The following is a 22,438-nucleotide window of genomic DNA, read 5'->3' on the forward strand; positions in this document are numbered from 1 at the left end:
CAGATCATCATCGGAGTCTCAGGATTAACAATCCAGCGATAATACCATTGGGTCATTGCCTCCCATATTGGTATTGTCTGGAGGGTGAAAGGCAACAAAATGTTTTCCAATCCACAGGTATTCTCTAATCAAAAATCAATTCTTGTTTATTCTAAACTGAAAGTGAGCTAATGTCTTTAAAAGTTTTCTCTCTGATTGTAACATTTTCACAATACAAAAGCTCTCTTATCATCATCCAGAAGGGCACCAATCATCTGTTCTCTGACACATGCTGGTAAAATAATGGCTCCCTAAAGACTAACACAGGGCAAAACCAAAAGCAAATCTGCAAATGCAAATCCACCCCATAGACTTGTGTGTGTGTGTGCACGTGCATGTGTGGGAGAGAGGGAGTGTGTGTCTGCAAATGTGACAGAGTATATACCTGTGAAAGAGTGTGCACTGTGTGTGTGAGCATGCCAGTGGCTAACAGACAAGTTCAGTACCTGTGAGGATGGTCTCAACTGGGATCTTGGGTTCATCTCACACTACACGTGACCCCATGACACTATACACTCTTATACACAGTCTCACACTCACACAGACCTGCTCACAGACATATACTCTGTCACATTTCTGCACATGCATACACACACACACACGCGCTTGCACGCACACTCGCATGCACACACACGTAAGTCTATGGGGTGGATTTGCATTTGCAGATACATTCTATTTTGTTCAAAAAGTACACAATCTGTAGGCAGTCAGTGACATTTTAGAAATTCCTACTTTTGAAAACAGAACCAGTCTGACTCAAGGTTGGAATACAGACAGACTCTAACCTCATACCTTTAATGTATTGTCTGAGCGGAGATGTCACTTTTTTAAAAATACAGATAAATCCTTAAGTTGTCTTGGAACTGTGACTTGAAAGAAATTCTAGGATTTACATAGTAATCAATCAAAACCTACATCCCCATTCAATGTGATTAAAGACATAACAGGATTCTAGGTTTGTTCAATACATCACATCAGTTGTATAACACTTTGATCTTTTACTATAAATTCTGTGTCCTATGAACCTGCCCCATTGGTTACCTGACAAAGGAGCAGCACTCTGAAAGCTTGTATTTTCAAATAAACCTGTTGGACTATAACCTGGTGTCACGTGATTTTTAACTTTGTCCACCCCAGTCCAACACCAGCACCTCCACATTACAAATATAAAGGCACTGTCAACTTCGTTAACCTTATTTCAAACACAAAGTCATTTAACTGATAAGCACAGTCATGTAATTGTTATGGTGCAGAAGAGGCCATTTGGCCCATTTGTGTCTGTACCAGCTCTCTGAGCAATAAGAAACATTAAGGAGTTTACAACCATCACAGCAGATGTGAGAATGGATAACATACCACAGTTTGAATTGCTTCTTTGCTTTATTTGGAGGATGACTTGGCATTTTCTCCAAGTCACATGATGCAGAGATTGTTTTTACTCCAGACTTTAAAATGTAGCAAACTGTTATGGAAGCTGACCGTAGGGTAGGAAGGAGTTTGGTAAAAGGCTTTTGGGTTGCTGCAGCAATTGGGAGGCTAATATGCCTCCTCCCAACTTCTTGAGAAAGAAATAATGCTCTTCACTCTCCCCCATCTCATTCCATCTTCAAGATTAACTATGAAATGAACCTCTGCCAGAACAGGTAAAGAAATAATATCAACTGCCAAGGCAGCTCTACAATTTCAAAGCCTTCACTTCAAACAACAAGACAATAAAACAACAGCAGGCCTGCATTAAAATGTAGACTGACCTCAATTCCATTTTGTTTTATCGGTATTGTTTACATCTACATCTGCAGCTGGTTTTGCTGGATGACAGTGAGAGTGAGACATAGTTTCTTTAATAGCCTCCAGGACAAGGATTTGAAAAGTAAACAAACCTTTATATTTTCATTTGCTAAAAGCTTGCTACTGGGCAACTTAAAATTGACTCTCTCATTCTAAAAGTAAGAAATAAATACCTCCTCATTCAAATACAATAATCATGGGGAATTTTGACACAACACCATGAAAATAGCCGGTGCCATGTTTTATAATCTTCCAACAGCTCACAACACATGATGAAAATTCAATACTTAGCTTAAAAAAGTGTTACATGAAAACAAGGAAGACTTTCTGCAACAAAATGCGTGAAAGGATTAAACAAAAAGTGCTTGAACAGAGATAAAAGGTATTCATTTACAGCTTTGGTTAGAAAAAGTGAGAAAGTGTATATCTCACCGAAGACTAAGTGGTATCTATGGTCTCACATATTTACACTAAACTATGTCAAAGAGCTTCAGATGAGATGGGAAGGATCTAGTCAAAACAAAGCTCCAGTGTTCAAGGACTGTTTGTACAAAAGCCTTTTGTGCCAGTTTGGATTTCATGGGTTACTTTGGCTGAGAATATTTTATTCCTGATTAAAGGCACATGACTACAGGATTTTGACACAACGGCAAAAAGGCTGAGACAAGTTATTATCTGCTTTACAAGTGTCCCAATCTGTGATTACACCTCTTTAGGGTCAGAAGATCATGTATTATTGTTAAAATTTTAACACATATGGATATTCTGTTGCTACATGGCAGGGATTTCTCCTCACCATCTCGTCCTGCAGACATTCCAGAGCATACATGCAAACCAAAGGGAGGCAAATATATTGGTGCAACACCTATTGGAAATCACGGAACAGCAGCCCAGTGACAACTCTTCTGGTAGATCTAACTCCCAATCAGGGAGTGCATTGAGCAGCATGTTTCCCAAATTATTGCAGTTGAGAGTTATAATTTCTCTACCTCCACCAACACAATACTGAGGAATTGCTGAGGAACTGATGTAATTTTAATTAACATGACTCTATTTTTATGCAAGAATAAGAGGCATTTTCCTCCTCTCTCATTTCTAGAAATGATAGGCTGGGCAAGTGAAACTTGACAGTATACTTATCAGAAAAATGTGTTCAAATCATTATATTAGTTAACATCTTCAGTTTTAAATATCGAGATGCAAGGTGTGATACATAAAGGTATTATTTATTGATTTGCCTGGATTTTAAGCAAGTGGCATGTGAGTTTTTTGTAGTATGGATAAAGGGGTTTAAATTAACTTGTCAGTCTTTCTAGAGCCATGACTTTTAAATATTGTATGTGACAGAGAGCATACTTGGAGTGCTGATGGGAATTAGTTTGCATGAGAGAGAGTTTAGATTAGATTCCCTACAGTGTGTGCAAACAGATCCTTCAGCCCAACAGGTCCACACTGACCCTCCGAAGAGCAACCCACCTAGACCCATTTCCCTCTGGCTCATGCAGCTAAAACTATGGGCAATTTAGCATGGCCAATTCACCTGACCTGCACATCTTTGGACTGTGGGAGGAAACCGGAGCACCCGGAGGAAACCTACGCAGACACGGGGGGAATGTGCAAACTCCACACAGACAGTTGCCCAAGGCTGGAATTGAACCTGGAACCCTGGCACTGTGAGGCAGCAGTGCTAACCACTGAGCCACCATGCCACAAACATGGAAAAGCATGAGTGTGCTTCTGGTTTAGAAGAATCAGAAATTGATTTTTTTTTTTGCTTAGGAGAAAGTCCCATAGATTGGAAAGGTTTTGATTTCAGTTTGCCGAAGACCTAGTTGTAGTCAGATCTAAGAATAGTTTTTCCTTGAGAAAGCAGTCCTTTCAGAATCTCAGTGTATGGGGATTTGTTTGAAAATTCCAGGCCAGAAGAACTCGGTTCAAATCCCAAAAAATAGTTATTTGAAGCTAAGAAAGTTTAAGCTTAGTTTTATGACTTCACCAGTTTCCTCATTTCCCCTTCCCCCACCTCACTCCAGTTCCAAAGTTCCAGCTCAGCACTGTCCCCATGACCTGTCCTACCTGCCTATCTTCTTTTCCACCTATCCACTCCACCCTCCTCTCTGACCTATCACCTTCATTCCACCCCCATCCACCCATTGTACTCTTTGCTACCCTCCCCCCTGACCTATAACCTTGATCCCCACCCCCACTCACCTATTGTACTCTATGCTACTTTCTCTCCATCCCCACCCTCCTCTCATTTATCTCTCCACCCTTCAGGCTCTCTGCCTGTATTCCTGATGAAGGGCTTTTGCCCGAAACGTCAATTTTCCTGCTCCTCGGATGCTGCCTGAACTGCTGTGCTTTTCCAGCACCACTCTAATCCTGAATAATAAAAGAAAAGGCCATCTAACTCTCAAGGAACAGAGTTGAGAGAAACAGTTAAGGCAAACCTCGAGATGTGACTGAGAAGGAACTCTTGTTGGTAGTTGAGTACTGTAAATTGATGGCATTTGCATACGTGAGATTGTATTTTAGCAGAGTATTTCAAAATCTTTCAAATTGTGTTGTGTTGTGTGCTTTATTCTTCTTAATCTTCATTTAAATTGTGCTATGCACTTCTGTTTTGATTGTTAAAACCAGATCTGTAGCATTGTATGTTTCCATTTCAGCAACCACATCATTAAATATAAAAGAAAACAAAATATGATGTATTAAGCCAGATTTTAGTCCGGGGTCTGATTTATCTAATAGTGACATCAGTTACACTCATAATACTACTACAGGCTACTGAATTAACACTATATTTTCTTATCGTTTTAAAGCAGTGTACAATTGATATTGCTTACAATATGGTATTGCTACTGAATGAATCCACTACTATGTTGAAATTCCATTTTTATTTATTTACATTGTTTTTTTCTGTTTAACTGAAAAATAAAGCATAAACATGCATGTTATATATCTAGTTAATCTTATAGTCAATTACTGGATTTTTTCCATTGTATATCTTACCTTCCCTCTTCCATGCCAAGACAGATGGTTGGAGTTTCAGTGGACTTTGTACTCATAGATTCGGAGTCAGAAAAAACATCAGATTCTTCTGGTTTGTCATCTTCTGGGACATACGCCATGGCCAGTATACGGGACTCAACATTGAAGCATTCAATTACTTTTGCATTGGAATTATGTAGTGTGACTATAGTGATCTGGCCCATTTGATTGGTACAACTTCCAATCTGCTCAGTAAAACAGAAGTGCAAGACATATGCAAATCTGACTGTCTTCATAATTTTACATGCTACTTACAAATCATTACAAAACAAACTTCAGAAAGCAGTGGAAAGGCAATATGAAATAAATCAAGTTTGATGAAACATCCAAGACGTGTAAAGGCAGACAGGAACAAGACAGCAGAGGTGAACTTGACACAGTGGAGATGACAGAAAAGGTGAACAATCTGTTAACTGCACGTTTTGATACTTGGCGCTCTTTGAAATATTCCTAAGTTTTATTTTGAAGTTGCTGGGTATTTTCTGCATTGATTGACCTCATCAGATGAATGCAATTTCCAAGTTCCTTGTTAAACATCTTGTAAAGACTATAAAGAAGACAAAGCAATTTGGCATTAAGTACCTCCATAAGTTATTGCGTTACATGCACTTTTGAATATTAATTTAAGAAATATTCTACATGCCAGCACAATATACAGCACAATGTTAGAATTCAACAGGGAGTGCAGTGGTAGTGTTTCTGCTTCTGGGACAGAAGGCCCAGGTTCAAGTCCCACCTGCTCCAGAAGTCTATAATAATATCCCTGAACTGGTTTGTTCAGCAATACAAGGTAATTTAGGAAACAGGTTGATCACCAAAGTCTTATTTCTGTACTATAACTATATCACTAACAAGTGTGAAAATGGTATTGGTGCACAAAGTTTGTTCAGGTTAGTATGCAGTACGATATTTGCCAAAGGCAATAATTTAGGTTTAAAAGATAAGTATTTTGTTTGCAAGTTTTGGGTGAACAATCAATCCTACTATGCAGTTTTTATTTGACTTGGCTAAGTATTTGGAAGATCACACCTGGCACAGCGCCAGTGACCTGGGTTCAATTCCAGCCTCGAACAATGGTCTGTGTGGAGTTCGCACCTCCTCCCCATGTCTGTGTGGGTTTCCTCCGGGTTCTCCCATAACCCAATCGATGTGAAGGTTAGGTGAATTGGCCACGCTAAATTGCCCACAGTGTCCAGGGATGTGTGGGTGAGGTGCATTAGTTAGGGGTAAATGTAGAGCAATAGGGGATATGGGTCTGGGTGGAATACTCTTCGGAGGGTCGGTGTGGATGTGTTGGGCCAAAGGGCCTGTTTCCACACTGTAGAGATTCTATGATTCTCTGAAATAGATTTGTGCAAACTCATTCCAGTTCTCAGGGGCAAATGTTCATTGCAGTCATTTGAAAAGAAGTTGGCAGTGGCTCAGGGCTGATACAGGAGACAATGGACTGGAAATTATACATGAATGCTGACCAGAGGATTATGATCATTCAGAGAGGATGTGAACCTTTTCATGGAATAAGCAAGAAAAATATTTGAGAAATATGTGCACAGCACTCATCAGTTTTGAATTAAGTATGAACTAAAGTACTGTATATGCTGGCTCTTGATTGCTACTAATTTTGTAATAACAAGGGAGAGAATATGAGACAAAGGGCAGAGCAGGTGAAGATCCCAAGAAAGACCGTTCAAATTACGTATTATTTATGAAACCAAAGATGGAAAAAAAATCAGCTGCTTCACTCTACTGAACAAACAGTCACAAGTCATTTTTGAACACCGTGATCTTCATCTACCTCATCCCTTCATGCCAGCCTTCCAATTTCCCAGCAGAAATCAAACACCACATGCGGAAATGGAAGGGATTAAATAAAACTTGGAAATTCCTGCCGAACATCTGAAGTCAATCAACCAATTTGCAGGAGGCCAGTTGCCTCGGAAACACATCCCCAAGAACCCACCCGTTATCTGTATGTGTAGTGATGTCGACCACACTTAGGAACTTGTCCAGTTCTGTTTCAGGGAACTCAATAAAAATACATTTGCTGCAACAGCTAGCAACTTACCCTGTATGTTCACAACCCCCACCCTGAACTTAGTAAATATGAAAATTAGAGGGACAATGATGAGATACTGAGCAAAATGAGTCCATGTTCTCTGGAGTTTACAGGAATAAGAAATGATCACATCAGAATATAAAGTTAATTGCCCGATATTCCTTGAGTTAAGGCTTCCGGGAGGGTGGATACAACTCTGGAAAAAGAGATTGTCTTGGAGACGTCATACAGAATTGACTTGCTTGGTGTTAAGAGACAGCTGTGGTGGTGGTGGTGGGTAGTGGAAAGTATATTCAGGAGCCTCAGTTGTGGCAGTAGTCACAGTAGTTATGTGGCACTCTTTTTCAGATTCTTCCTGGTCTGCTTTGAAGTGGGGACCTTCTTGGAGATGGAAAAGCGCAGCAGGTCAGGCAGCATCCAAGGAACAGGAGAATCGACGTTTCGGGCTTAAGCCCTTCTTCAGGAATAAAGGCAGTGAGCCTCCTGAAGAAGGGCTTATGCCCGAAACGTCGATTCTCCTGTTCCTTGGATGCTGCCTGACCTGCTGCGCTTTTCCAGCAACACATTTTCAGCTCTGATCTCCAGCATCTGCAGTCCTCACTTTCTCCACCTACTTGGAGATGTTGGGAAGATAATGAGATTATGTAGACATATATTGTATCTCTTTAATCCTGCATTCTGCTTTTAACACTCAGTGGATCCAGAGCTGTCAACAACTCACCAGGGTCAACCCAATGCGTTCACTGCAGGGTGTACTTCTTCAGTGAAGCTGACAGTTTGATCACTGAAACTGAAGAGTTGTGACACTTTCTCTGCTGAATGAGAGATTGCCAAGTTCTTTGAGGATGCATCATCTCTCCTGCATTCATCCATATTCCACTGCTCAATCATCGCTGCTAGCCTTCACCATGTCTTGGCAGCAGTTTATGCAGCTCCACCTTGCACGTCTTAAGAAGATTAAAAAGTAGCAACAGAGCAACAGTCCTCTGAAGAACAGTCATATCAGACTCAAAATGTGAACTTTGTTTCTCTCTCCACAGCTGCTGTCAGACCAGTTTCTCCAGCACTTGGCTTTTATTTTAGATCTCCAGCAGCCAGAGCTTTGTAGTTGTTGAAGAGGAGATGGGTAGACGTGTTAATTACAAGTGAGTCTGCCGGACACCAAGGGTGAGGATACTTTTCAAAACAATAATCCAAGAGAAAACTAGCAGCCATTTGGACAAACATGGATGAATAAAATATAGCTTGCTTGGATCTGTTGAGGTTTGGGTAACTTAACTGAGATTGCTGAAGAGTTAAAAGAAGGAATGAGGGCAGTTCAGTAGGTGTTGCATTTATTGACTTCCAACAAGGTGCTTCATAACAAATTATGGGCTTTGTTTAAAATCTACATGATAAGCAGCACATGAGTTGTATTGATACAAAATTGGTCAAGGGATAAAACTGGTTAAGGGGTAGAAACAGAATTGTGATAATGACTGTCTTTTTGTACTGGAAAAAGCAATGCAGTTTCCAAAGTTCAGAAATAGAAATACTGCTGTTTTTAATAGATATTAATAACTTGGACTTGGAAATAAAGACACAGTTTCAATATGTGCAACTGATACAAAAACCTGGAAGTGCCATAAACTGAGGAAGATAGTCAGAGACATCAAGAGGACTGAAACATATTAATGTAATAGGTGAATACATGCTAGATGCAATTTAACAAAGATAAGTGAGAAGTAATATGTTTTGATATGAAGAAAAACAAAGAGATACCACATATTAAATAATGCAATTTTAAAGGACATTGAAGAGGAGAGATCTGGGCTATTTGTACACAAATCTCTGTAGGTGACAGGAGAAGTTAACAAATGCAGTTAATCAAACATATGGGATCTTGAACTTTATACATAGAAGCAAAAACCAAGAAGTTATATCCATCCAATATAAAACATTAATTTGGCATCAGCTGGATTATTCTGTTCAACTCTGAGCACTGTATTTCAGGAAGGGTATTAAGGCTTTGGAGAGGGCATAGAAAAGATCTCTTGGAATAAGTCCAGAGCAAAGGGGATTGCAGTGTGCAATTTGGAGAAGCTCGGGTTGCTCAACATATAACAGGAATTACTAAGAGGAGATTTGGGGCAGATGTATGGAATCATGAAAGCATGACGCAATTTATTTCTTTGAAGGGTCATGAACAGACTGCACAGGTTTAAGGTGACTGGTGAAAGAATCCGAGATTGTTTAAATAGAGATTTTCCTCATACTATGAATGGTTAAGATTTGGAATACATCCTGTGGGGGGGTGTTTTATTTAATTATTCTGTCAAGCATAAAAGCATTGCTGGCATGTCCAACATTCTGAGGAAGGCGGTATTGTAATTGTAATGTCACAGGACTATTTAGCCAGAATGCCAGGTTAATGTAATGTGCTCATTGGTTAAAATCTCTCTCTTACAGATTGTGAAATTTAAATTCAATGAGAAAAAAGGACTTAAGAACAGTCATGTTGATTGTTGTAAAAACTGATCTGATTCACTTATGTCCTTTAGGGAAGGAAATCTGCCATCTCTATTTCGTCTGGCCTACATGTAACTTGAGACCCAAAGGCATGTGGTTGACCTCTAACTGCCCTCTTTGATGGCCACTTAAATTGCTGGGCAATTAGGGAGAGGCAATAGACGCTGGTCCAGCCACTGATGCCCACATCTCATGAGCAAGGAAAAAATTAAATCATTACCCTTCTGTAAGTTCTCTTGAGAAGGCAGTGATCACTGCCTTCTTGAACCAGTGGATGTTAGCCACAGTTAGAGAGGATATTCCATGATTTTAATCCAACTACAACAAAGAAATGGCAGTATAGTTCCATGTCAAGATGTGAGTGCCTTGAAAGATTACTCAATACACATTTAATAGCAGCTTTCCAAAAGGGAATGGACAAACTGTTAAAGAAAGCAATAATGTAGCGACATAAGGAAAAGCAGAAGAGTGAGACTAACTTGATAGCTCCTCTTGGTCCAAGTGTAATGGTGTCATTTTGCACTTCACTATACTTTGAATTTCATGAGCATAGTGACACATTACTGGATTTGTGTTCCAGAGACATAGGCTAATGATTCAAATACTTGGGGCTGAATTTTGAGGGTCTGCTGTTGCTGCACACTGAACCTCCAACAACAAACAACTATACTAAAGTTGGGGTGAGACTGCCCAGGAGAGGAGCAACTGCCCTGCAGCAACCATTGCTGTTAAGAGGCTGGAGGTGGGATTTCTGTCCCTTAGTGACAGGGCATTCAGCTGCTTGCTGATCGGAACAGCAGACTACAAGTGCCCATGTTGTCACTGACAATGATGTACTTGAGGCTTCAGAAGGCATTCAACACAGGATCTATCCTTTCAAAGATTTTGTAGGTCAAGCGAATAGGCTTGGCAAAGGGACCAGGGTCTGTAATTTTCAGAAGCCATGAGGCGAGGGGAATGACTTCCAATGTCTCGGGGGGTTAATTAAGGAGTAATTTCCCCTACCATCAACAGTTTATGCAGGGAAACCTGTTGATTTGGCCACTTAGTGAGAGCCCCAGCTTCCACTTGTGCAATTAGTACACTGCCTCTCTCTCATCACTGGGAACATTGAGTGGGGACAAGTTAGAGATTGACTGGCAGGCAGGCCACAAGTTGTACTTAGCATACTGCCCCATACCACCTCTGCCTTCAAACCCACTAATGGGTTAGTGTTTAATCCAATTTTTAAGTTCAAATTTTGTTGCCTACTGTGGAAATTAAATTGAATTAATCTATTTCATTGCTATCCTTCAGGAAAGAAAGTATACTGTCCTTATCTGTTCAGATGTATATGTATCTCCAGCCATTAAACTACCTTAACTACCTTCTGAAATGGCCTTGTATTCAAGATGGTGGCTCACCACCGCTTTCTCAAAGAAAAGTAGGAATATGCAATAAATACAGGGTGTAATCCTAATGCTCAGGTCCCATGAATTAACCATTGATTAGTAGCATTCCACAGAATGCGATAACCACAATCAAATCAACACAAGTCGCATGTAAGTACAGACTATTATAAATAAAATCAATTGTGTTGTGCTAATTTGCTGTTTACAGACTAGCCATATTTATCTAAGTCTGACACAACTGAACTAGATTTTGAAAAAGTGAAATGAATATGAAACCATGGACAGTAAGGTTATTGAGATCCTGTTGCTTCTCAAAGAAGGACTTAGGGAGAGGCTAGAAGCAAAGTTAAAGTGTAAACAATATTTTTGTCAATGGGACTTTGTGACGCATCACAAAGGTGAGGCATGACAAAATACCATTGTTCTGTGCTCTAGCACTGGGAACACATTATATTACTTATAACTCAACATGCAGTTTAAACAATTCATACTCAACAGGAGCAAAATTATGGGAAGCAGGAAAGAAAGTGGAGATAAGATCAACAATCAATCAGTCATGATCATATTCAATGGCAGAGCTGCTTTGAAGACCATTTGGTCTCCCTCTGCTCCTATTTCTCATGTTTCTTACTTACCCACAGATATCCATGTTCCATAGAGAATGAGTTTGGTGCATCAGATGCATTACAGTGTTCTGGATTATGAATAGCACATTCTACCTAAATAACAATATAATGCCAAAGTTTAGAAAAGCATTTCACAACTACACAGTGCTTCATTTTAGTAGAACATAAGGTGGGGGAGATAATTGCTTATCATGCTTTTATTCAATGTTTATACAAGCATATTTTCTCATTAGGGAATCACTCCAACATGAGCAGAAGCAGAAGTACTGGCTGATTTGCCTCTTCTTTGTAATCCAATCATTAGACGTTGATGTAAATTGTCCCTGTGCCTACTGAGGTTATGAGCATGATCTGCACAGAATTGGGATCATTGGTTGGCATACTCTCACCAAGTGCTGTGTTTCCCACAAGACAATCTACAAAGCTGCATACCAAAATGAGGAGACTCCAAGTAAAGGTGACGTTAGAAGAATGACTGCATAGTTCCCAGCTTCTGGTGAGAGCAATCTTGTTACTGAATGTGTAAGAAAACCTTTTGGTTCTAGGCCAACAAAAACACACAATAGATGCTCAATGTCCTATGTAATGTGGTAGTTTCTTTCATTATTAATGCAACTGACACACATATCAAGCAAGGAAGCAAATCCTTCAATCAATCAAACAAACGGTGATGCAACATTGAGGGTTGATGGACCTGTACTGCACTGTAATGTTCTATGTTCTAATCTGGAACAGTTACAAAGACCTATTGAATGGATCCCCAAATGACCACTAAATATGATATTTTTAAATGCTAATGGGAGCTGTAGTTTCAAACCACAAGGTTGTATTCAAATTGGTGGCTCACCATAGCTTTCTCAAAGAAAACCAGGAATATGCAATAAATACAGGATGTATGTCCAATGCTTAAGACCCATGAGTTAGCAATTTGATTAGCGGCAGTTCACAAAATGTGTTAATGACAATCAAATCAGTACAAGTCGTAGTAAACGACTTTTAGAACACCTTGTAAGCACTCCAACTGCTGATTACTGTTATGTAGAACATGGGTAAATGAGATAAAACTGCAGATGCTGGAAATATAACACTAAAGCAAAGAATACACTGAGGATATCCATTATGTTGTGTGGCACTCCTACCATGCAAAATGGGACAGACAAAGCAGTACCTCAAAACTGGGCATGCATGAGGTGATCTGGGCCTTCAGCAGCAGCAGAATTATATTCAATCACATTCTCGAAATTCATGACTCAGCACATTCTTTACTCTACAAATGCTCATGTATGCCCAGTTTAGCAGCCCAATGGAGTAAAAGTGACCTTTGGTGCAGCATGAATTAGGCATTAGTGAATTGGTAGCATTTTATCAATGGCTTTTTCATTCAAGCCAATTGACAGCACAATCACCCAGCATAAACTTGCCGCCAAACCAAACTTTACAGAGATTCAGATTAACAGGAGCTTTTTCTTTTAAAGCATTTGAAGTGCTTATTCTTTCCCTAGAGGGACACATCTTATTCCCCTAATCACACAGAACTTGAGAACAACTTGCGTGTTGCCAAGGATTAGGGGTACCCAAGTTTGAACAGAGGTTTCTGAAATTTAAGATGTAAAGTCACATTGTTTATCAATGCACATTAGTTACGATATTATTTCTAGTCTAATAGAGTTGAATTCATTAGAGCAACAGCTTACACGTTTACGTACAGAGCCTTAGAAATGGGTTGACTTCTCCAAGGCACTGTTGCTCCAAGGACGCCAACTTGCAGAACGTTTCAGGGAACATCTCTGGGACACACACACCAAACAACCCAACCACACTAAGATTGACAATTTAACTTTCCCCCCATCTCTGCCAAGGACATACAAGTCCTGGGATTCCTCCACAGCCAAATGCAAGCCACCTGACACCTGGAGGAAGAACGCCTCATCTTCCGCCTTGGGAACGTCCAACTGCATGGCATCAATATTGATTTCTCCAGTTTTGTCACCACCCCCTCCACTCTCCACTCCCCCCCCCCCCCACCTCCCACATTCCTGATGATGGCTCATGGCCAAAATGTCAATTCTCCTGCTCTTCGAATGCTGCCTGACCAGCTGTGCTTTTCCAGCGCCACACTTTTCAAATGTTAATCAGCCTGTTTTGTTAGCTATTCATTAATACTGCCTTGGAAACATGCTTGGCTGTGACAGTGCAACACAGATTCTATTATAAAGAGTCAAAGTGGAAATTAATAATTAGTATATAAGCATTTGGTCCCAGAAACAAGATCGCAAAGACAATCTACTTATTTCTCAGTTCTGTATTAGATGGTGTCTAAAGGTAAACACAGTTGATCTATTAAAGCTGCTTACTCACGATACTCAAATTCAACAAGTTTGACTTTATTGTAAAGCTTGACATCAATAAAATTTGGCAAATGATTCTAGGAACTCAAAAATGTAGTTTCTTTTGGGCATTAAACATGATTTGACTGGTATGTAAGTCTAAAATTTAATCTGTAGCTGGAGTCAGATAATCATTATGAAAATGGAATTTGGAACTCTCACCTTGAACTCCTGCAGTTTTGACATCATCACAGGCATGTGCCTGACAAGAAGTGGGTGCTTTTGGCGCTTTACTTGTTTCCCATCATCCTCTGCACAAAACCAACCCAGCTGGTTCTCATCCCCTATTTTAAGGAAGAAATAAAACAGAAATAAAATTGAATAGTTACTTTTTTTTTGAAACCTTTTGATATGTATTTATAATTGAACCAGAGACACAATATTCACACATATGGATATTACATGGAGGCCAGTTATTTAATACACATACTTCTTTATAAGAAGGAAAGTCTTTCTAATTCTGAAGCTTCAAAAAAGAAAAGAATTTTGCATAGTGATCATCTCCTTTCCGTTATTCCTGAAATGGAGATATTTATGCTTTAAGACTTGAAGTTGGATCTTAACTGTAAAAACAAAAGTATTAGCAGAGGGGGGGGAAAAAGAAGCATTTACCTGGTGATCAATGCACATATTCTGTGAATAAAAACTTACCAAGGGCCAATTTGGCCATTTGTAAACTACTCATCCAGGAGAGTTTGCTTGTTGGAGTAAATGTATTAAACACTGCTGTAAAAAATGAAGGCCTTCCAGATCTGGAAAAAAACCCACATCAGACATTTAAAATTATTACTTAAAAGTGGTGTCAACTCCATTTCGGAATTGTTGAAAAGGTTAGAATAATAAATGATAGAATATGGTACCTTAATTTAAAATAGTAACTTTGACATCTGTTAACAACAGAAGATGCTTCAACATCACTTACATATGATTTGGTACAACTGCAAGATGTGCTCTACGACAAGATACACCTCTTCAGCGTACTGAGCTAAATATTGCTTTTTGCACATATGGTGTGGTCTTGAGATAGCTTTCTGCGATTTGGAACATATATTATGACATCCATACTACATTTGTTTTTTGCCCCAGCAATATTGGATTACTCTTTTTAATCCCAATGGCACATGCCTTTCCAAACATGCAAAACTTATTTCTATTTAGAAGATCAATGCTTCCAAATATTGTCTTCAACTGGTCATACTAAAGAGCATTTAACAAATGCAGAGATATAGAAATATATGAGTTTAAGGTTAAGGAGACCATGTGAAGATATAGCTAATATATAAATTAGATGGGTCATTCATGAATCATTCCAATTTTTAAAAAATGTCATCATTAATCTTTTTTCTGCTCCTCTTCTTGACATTGTAGGTAGCATCATTGCAGATTCTGCAACTGACACTGGAGCATTCTTACGTTCATGCAATGGAATAGAAATAAGAATTGATGTAAAATAAAAACGTACACCATCATTGAAGAATTTAAACCTTCACAGTTTTTGTGCACCAGAGCGTCACATCCATCTCCTTGGACTTCCTCACTTAAAACAGAAAATAAACTTCACATATATTGGTTTATTTTAAAAAAAAATACTTAATGCAATTTCAGATGTATGTGGAATTCCAAAAGAAAGGTAAAATGGTTAGAAGGAGTCAGTTGTATATATGTTATACACCTTTGGTATAGCCACTGTCTAACCCTTCGAGAAAATGTACCACAATATCTAGAAGTTGATCTGAGACAATCTTAAGGTAAAATTGAATTTCAAATGGTGCAAGTCCAGGCAGATGTCAACATTCAACAAGGGACTTTGAATCAAAATGATTGTTGGAACACATTTTAAAAAACTAAGATTTAAGAATTCTAGTATTAAAAGACATTTTTCAATACACTTTGAGAGGAGGTGGTTGTGTAGCAGTAATGCCACTGTAATCCTGAAGCCTAGACTACTGCTCTGGGACTTGAGTTTGAATCTCACCACAGTGGTATTTGATTCATTGAATATAATTGCAAGTTAAAGCTAATCTTAATAATGCTGATCATGAAACAATGGGAGATTGAGGTTGAAGACCCATCTGGTTCACAAATGTTTCTGCAGTGAAGGAAATCTGCCATCTTTACTTAGTCTGGCCTACATGCAATTCCAGACTGACAGCAATATTGTTCACTGTTAATTAATATTTGCAATGGTCTTGCAAGCCATTCAGTTCAAGGACAATTAGGGGTGGATAATAAATGGTGGACAATAAAAGTTGTCTGTATCAGCCACACCCACAGCTCAAAAAAAAAAGAAATATATATTTTTGTAGAAGCTGATAATACTGCAATATTTGAAAAAGTACATCAACACCACACTGCCTCTCGAATCCCTTCATGTTTATTACTAGAATCTGCTCGATACCAACTTGTCTGGTTTTCCAGGGAGTTGCAGTTGAATTCTGCAACGATCTGCTGCTCTTATTTCTTCTTCCTTTTTAAATATGAGTTTCTGAAGACCTGCTGTCCAATCCTGGCTCACAGCTGGATTTAAGTTCTGTAAGAATTTGTAAAAGATTTGTAACATTAGAAGATCATTAGTGTAAAACCAGGGGCATTTCTTAAAATTAATAGCTTTTATAAGGTGTTAATTAAACAATAAGGTATTTTCTTTTCCGTAGGTCATGATTAGGCAGCTGAAATCTATAGCAATTCCTGTGATGTGTGGGAACTTCAGGAGACTGTGTGTCTTAAAGGGCCACATGTGCAGGAAATGCCTGCAGCTGTATAAGCAGAAGTTCAAGATTTCTGAACTCAAAGAGCAGCTAGTCACTGTGGAGTATTAAGGAGGATGGGCACTTGCTTCAACTCACGTTCCAGGAGGTAGTGAGCCCACAGGCATTCAGAGTTCAGGACAGTAGTTGGGTGACCATCCTGAAGGTATAAAGGAGCAGAAGGTACACACATATTAGTGGTGGCATACTGCTCTCAAATTGGTTTTTGGCATTGGAAACCGATGGGGGTGTTGACACTGTGACGGACAAGGCAACATCAACGGGCAAGGGATGAGGAAGAAAGGAACAGCAAAGAGAAAAGAATGGAGCTGATAGAGAAGATTCCATGATCAGTGTGACAGGCAGTTATTTCTGTGCCTGACACAGAGTCCCATTTCATGTGTTACCTCCCTAATTCCAGGACAAAGCAAATCCCAAGGATGCAAATGTCCTGCAGAGGCAAAGGAAGGAAACAAATTGCAGCCAGCTTCAGTACAATAATATATGGACAGTGGGTATTGAGGACCTATTCTCCATTCTTGAGTATTGGGATCAGTTCTGGAGAAGGAGACACCAATTAAAAAGGGACGGGTTGCACATAAGAGGACTGGGACCACTGAATCACAAAATTATTACAGCACAGAAGGCAGCCATTTGGCTCATTGATCTGTTCCAGCTCTCAGAATACCTATGCCAAATATCCTTTCAACTTTCTCTTCTTGAAGGAAAGCAGTCCCAACATCTCCAATCTATGTAACTAAACTTCTTCATTCAGGAACCATTCTCTTCATCCTTTTTTGCACTCTCTGTCTTCATTTCTTTCCGAAAGTGTGGTGTCCAGAACTTGACTCGATTCTCTTGTTGAGACCAAGCCAATGTTAAACATAAACTTAACAGGAGAAAGTGAGGACTGCAGATGCTGAAGATCAGAGGTGAAAATGTGTTGCTGGAAAAGCGCAGCAGGTCAGGCAGCATCCAAGGAGCAGGAGAACCGACGTTTTGGGCATGAAGAAGGGCTCATGCCCGAAACGTTGATTCTCCTGCTCCTTGGATGCTGCCTGACCTGCTGCGCTTTTCCATAAACTTAACAGAACCTCCTTTCTCTTGTACTATATGCACCTATTAATAAAACCTTATATGCTATATGCTTTAGTATGTGTGCTCTCGATCCATTCTGTCAGCCTCAATCAGTAATGCACCTCTGCTCGTGCAGCTTCAGAATTGTACCTTTTCTTTTAAATTGCCTGTGTTCTTTCTAATAGAACTTAAGCATTACTTCATATTCCTCTGCATTAAATTCTGTCTCTTGTCTGCTTAGTCTACCAATATGTCATTGTCCTTTTGTAATTCTCCAAAATTCTGCTCACAGTTCAATTATTAAGTTATTCTTATTATTCAATTTTCAGGTCATTTACTGGTCCTTGTGTAATATGAATGTTATTTGCCACCTTTTGGCACAAGTATTGAACTGAATTGAATTTATTGTCACGTGTACCAAGGCACAGTGAAAAGCTTTGTCTTACGAGTAATACAGGCAGATCACATAGTTAAGTAGCATAGATTGTAAATAATAGATAAACAGCAGCAAAAACAAAAACACAGGTACAGAATGTTAAGAGTTTGTGAGTCCACTCAGTATTCTAACAACAGTAGGGTAGAAACTGTTTTGAAACTGGCTGGTGCATGTGTTCAGGCTTCTGTACCTTCTCCCCGATGGTAAAGGTTGTAGAAAAACATTGCCAGGGTGGGATGGACCTTTGAGAATGCTGGCGGCCTTTCCTTGACTGTGAGCTGGTTGGTGGATTCTATAGATGGGAGGTTGGCCTTTATGATTGTCCGGGCTGAGTTCACCAGTCTCTGTAGCCATCTCCGATCTTGAAAGGTACAGTTGTCATACCAGGTAGTGAGACATCCAGACAGAATGCTTTGGTGGTGCACTTATAAAAGTTGGCAAGGGTATTCGCAGTCACGTCAAATTTCCTCAGCTGCCTGAGGAAGAGGAGATATTGTTGGGCCTTTGTAACCAGTGCTTCCACATGAAAAGTCCAAGAAAGCTTACTATGGATGACCATTCCCAGGAGCTTAACACTCTCCATCCGTTCCACCTTTGTGCTGTTAATGTGCATGGTGGCATGAGTAACATCCTGCCAAAAGTCAATAATGAGAGCTAGGTTGTTCTCAGTGCACAATTTTTCCAGGTTCTTCCACCTCCCGTTTGTAGTCTGTTTTGTTGCCATCTGAGATTCGGCCGACTATGGTAGTGTCATCAGAGAACTTGTAAATGGCATTAATGTGGTATTTGGTAATGCAGTCATGGATATACAGCGAGTACAATAAGGGATTGAGTATGCACCCCTCGGGGCTCCAGAATTGAGGGTTAGTGAAGATGAAATATTGTCCCCAATCTTCACTGATTGTAGCCTGTGGATCAGGAAACTGAGGATCCAGTTGCAGAGAGTGGGGCTTAGTCTGAGATCACTAAGTTTAGTAATCAGTCTCAAGGGTATAATAGTGTTGAAGGCTGACCTGTAATCAATGAGTAGGATTCTTATGTGCCAAGATGTTCTCGGGAGGAGTGAAGGTCAAGTGATATGTCATCTGACTTGGATCTGTTGGTCCGATAGGCAAATTTGAGTGGGTCAAGAGTAGTGGGGAGGCTGGAGTTGATTAGTGCCATGACCAGCCTTTCAAAGCACTTCATGGCCACCGAAGTTAGGACCACTGGGCAGTGCATTTGATCAATTGTGACCTGATGTAAAGGTTGATGGAAGGGAAATCTAAAGACAATTAAATTACAGTCAGAGAAAAAAATATAGGAATAAATACAAGAATAGGATCCAAAGTCGTTATTTTGGACACTCAAGCGTGCTCTACTACTGGATAAGATGGTGGCTGATCTGACTGGGACCTGAACTCCCTTTTCCTTTCTACACTCCCCATACCACTTGTCAATCAAAGATCATTTTACTCAAAAATAAAACCAGGAAATATGGACAGTGGAAATCTGAATGAAAACAACAAATTGCTGAGGAAACTCAGAAGGTCTGGCAGCATTTGTAGAAAGACAACAAATTCAACTTTTCAGGTCCAGTGAGCCTTCTGAAGAACTCTTCTTCAGAAGGGTCACTGGACCCGAAATGTTAACTCTCACAGGACCTTATATATTTCAATCTGCAGGAAAATCACAGAGAGATGTGCAATAAATGCCAGTGGTGATGTTGGGTGACTTTAACATTATCCCATTCATTACTCATGTAACTGGAGTACAGGGTAAGGAAGGGAAGGAATTTCTGAAATGTGTTCAGCAGACTCTCTTTGGCCAGTATGTTATCGGTGCAATCAGGGAGGAGGCATTGCTGAAACTGGTTCGAGGGAATGAGGTGAGCGAACGTTGGTGGGGGAACAACTGAGTAAGATGCGTCCAACACTTCTATCATAAGATTTAGATTAGTAATGGAAAAGAACAACGAACAAGCTAAAATAGAAGTTCTAAACCGGAAGGCAGCTAATTTCAATGGGATGAGGGGTAATCTAGCCAGGACAAAACAAAACCAAATATTGGCAGTCAAAGAACCAGAATGAAAGGAATTAAGGAAGAGTTGATTCAGATACAGACCATGCATTCTCCAACATGGAGGAGAAAGATAAGGAAACTAAAGTCAGGATTTCTTAGTGAGGATGATATGGAAAATGATGGAACTAAAAAAAAAGTATATTTGATGTGAAATGCAAAACGTTGAAAGAGAAGTGAAGAAGGAAATGAGACACGCAAAGCAAGTATATAAAGAATTGTAGTTAACATGAAAAGCAAAAAAATCTTCCACCAGCATGAAAATTGTAATAAGGTAGTAACAATTGGGTTGGATTACTTCATAATGCTGTCAAAGAAAAAAGATGTTAGAAAATATTGGAAGAAGCTGAGATGGTAGAATAAATGGACAAGGAGAAAATGGTTAAGAATGGTGACTATATTTAGGCCGGATAAGTCAGCTGGGCTAGAGACTAATAAAATGGGGTGCAGAAGTAGCAGAGAGACCTGACACAATAAGCCAAACTTCTTTAGATATGGGTGGAGGTGCCACAGGATTAGAGAGTGACAAACACCTTTATTGCATATCTCTTTAATACAGAGAAGTGAGATGATACATTTGGTAGAGTTAGGTATAGGCAATATAGTCTAAATGACACAGATATTGAGTAAAAACATAGAAGACTTGATATTGGAGATACATATTGAGTTAATAGTTAACAAAGCATATCAGATACAGTGCTTCAGAAATGGAGGCACGGAGTACCAACATACGCTGAATCTTTATGAACCCGGTGATTAGGCTGATGTCCTTCTGCAGAATTCATGGATATAAGCCAAACAGAAGGCAAATGGGACTAGTTTAGTTTGGGAAACCTGGTCAGCATGGACAGGTTGGACTGAAGGGTGTGTTTCCGTGCTGTTGGAGATTAGGGTGGGGGGGAATGGGGGCTCGCGTGCTATGTGCTGCTGTTAGTCTCCTGAACATGGAGCAGACGTTAAAAAGTCTGAGCCCCAGAGGAAAGGCATTTAATCGATTAACCAAATAATTCATTATCTGAACGAAAAAGTGCCCGCCCATCACATTCGGATAATTGGGGTTCCCCTGTATTAGGTCATTCAAGTCTAAAGATACAAACTATAAAAACATGATGAGCCAAAAGATTTCAGGTCACATTTTTACTCTGCAACAAGCAGATGTACAGTCAGATCAATTCAACCTATGATTCCTTCACATACGTTCAACCAATGCAAGTCACGTTGACTTTTGCAAATTGAGTGAAGTGGGCAATATTAAGGCAGTTCTTTGTTGTAGAAAGTTTGAATTTTAAATGCATTGAATTTGGGGAATGAAATATCAAGAGGATTGAATCAATACAGAGGAACCTTGATTATACGAACGAGATGGGCGGGCACTATTTTGTTCAGATAATTGATTATTCAGTTAATTCGGTTAATGCCTTTCCACAGGGACTCTGAGTTTTCTGTAAAGTCTGCTCCGTGTTCAGGAGATAAGGCAGCATCACATCACGCGTGAGCCCCCAACCCTGTCCAACACCACCCCCCACCCACACCTCAACCCCTTCCAAGATCGCCTCCAACCCTGTTCAACACCAACCCCCAACCTCACCCACCCCAACCCCATCAAACACTGCCTCCCCCAACCCCGTCCAACAATCACATTCCTGAAAGGGAATGTGATTGAGAAGTATGTGGAAATCAATGGCTACGGGACAGAGATTTAAAGTAAGGGGCAGGAAGTTTAGAGGATATGCGAGGAAAAGAAATTAACCTACAGCCAATCTGGGAATGTGGGACTTGTTGCCTGTAATGTCTATGGAGGTACAAATTCTCATAACATCTAAGATATGTACACTTGCAATGCTAAGGTATACAAAGCAATGGGCCAAGTGCTAGAAAATGGAAAGTTAGGTTGTTGCTTTTGACTGGTGCAGACTCAATGGGCCAAGTGGACTTTTTTCTGTGCTGTGGATCTGTATGACTATATTTTTAAAAATAACGTTTTATTTTTAGTAAAGTAAAGTTTACAATACCTGATAATTTCCTTTTAAAGTACCAACAAGCTGCGTAATCTGGCTAATCACACTTAAATCATGCATTAGATTTTGTAAATCCTGATACAGTTGTCCTGGTCCCATGTACAACTTGTCTGAAAAAAATGAAATTGAAATAAATGAGAAACTGAGGAGTATAAAAAGGTAGCAGTCTGTTACTGAAATATTAGGAGAAAGAAATATACCAAGGTATTAGAAAATTATTCCATTATTCTTGAAGACTAGGTGATTAACATCACAT

The 22,438-nt window shown here is 39.6% G+C and overlaps 1 protein-coding gene across 2 annotated transcripts in view; it reads right to left on the reverse strand.

The window, feature by feature from the left end:
• Positions 1-22,438, reverse strand: part of arhgef10 (Rho guanine nucleotide exchange factor (GEF) 10) — a 278,827-nt gene that overhangs the window by 78,398 nt on the left and 177,991 nt on the right. The window contains exons 19-25 of one of the 2 annotated variants that reach the window (XM_072560748.1): positions 22,177-22,292; positions 16,249-16,376; positions 15,309-15,383; positions 14,498-14,598; positions 14,009-14,130; positions 11,469-11,552; positions 4,840-5,063 (exon numbers count right to left, since the gene is read on the reverse strand). In XM_072560748.1, coding sequence (XP_072416849.1) covers positions 4,840-5,063; positions 11,469-11,552; positions 14,009-14,130; positions 14,498-14,598; positions 15,309-15,383; positions 16,249-16,376; positions 22,177-22,292 — 850 coding nt within the window. The remainder of the gene's footprint in view (positions 1-4,839; positions 5,064-11,468; positions 11,553-14,008; positions 14,131-14,497; positions 14,599-15,308; positions 15,384-16,248; positions 16,377-22,176; positions 22,293-22,438) is intronic. The other variant, XM_072560758.1, reaches the window with a different exon arrangement.

Source organism: Chiloscyllium punctatum, chromosome 3, assembly GCF_047496795.1.
Source record: "Chiloscyllium punctatum isolate Juve2018m chromosome 3, sChiPun1.3, whole genome shotgun sequence".
NCBI lineage: Eukaryota > Metazoa > Chordata > Chondrichthyes > Orectolobiformes > Hemiscylliidae > Chiloscyllium > Chiloscyllium punctatum.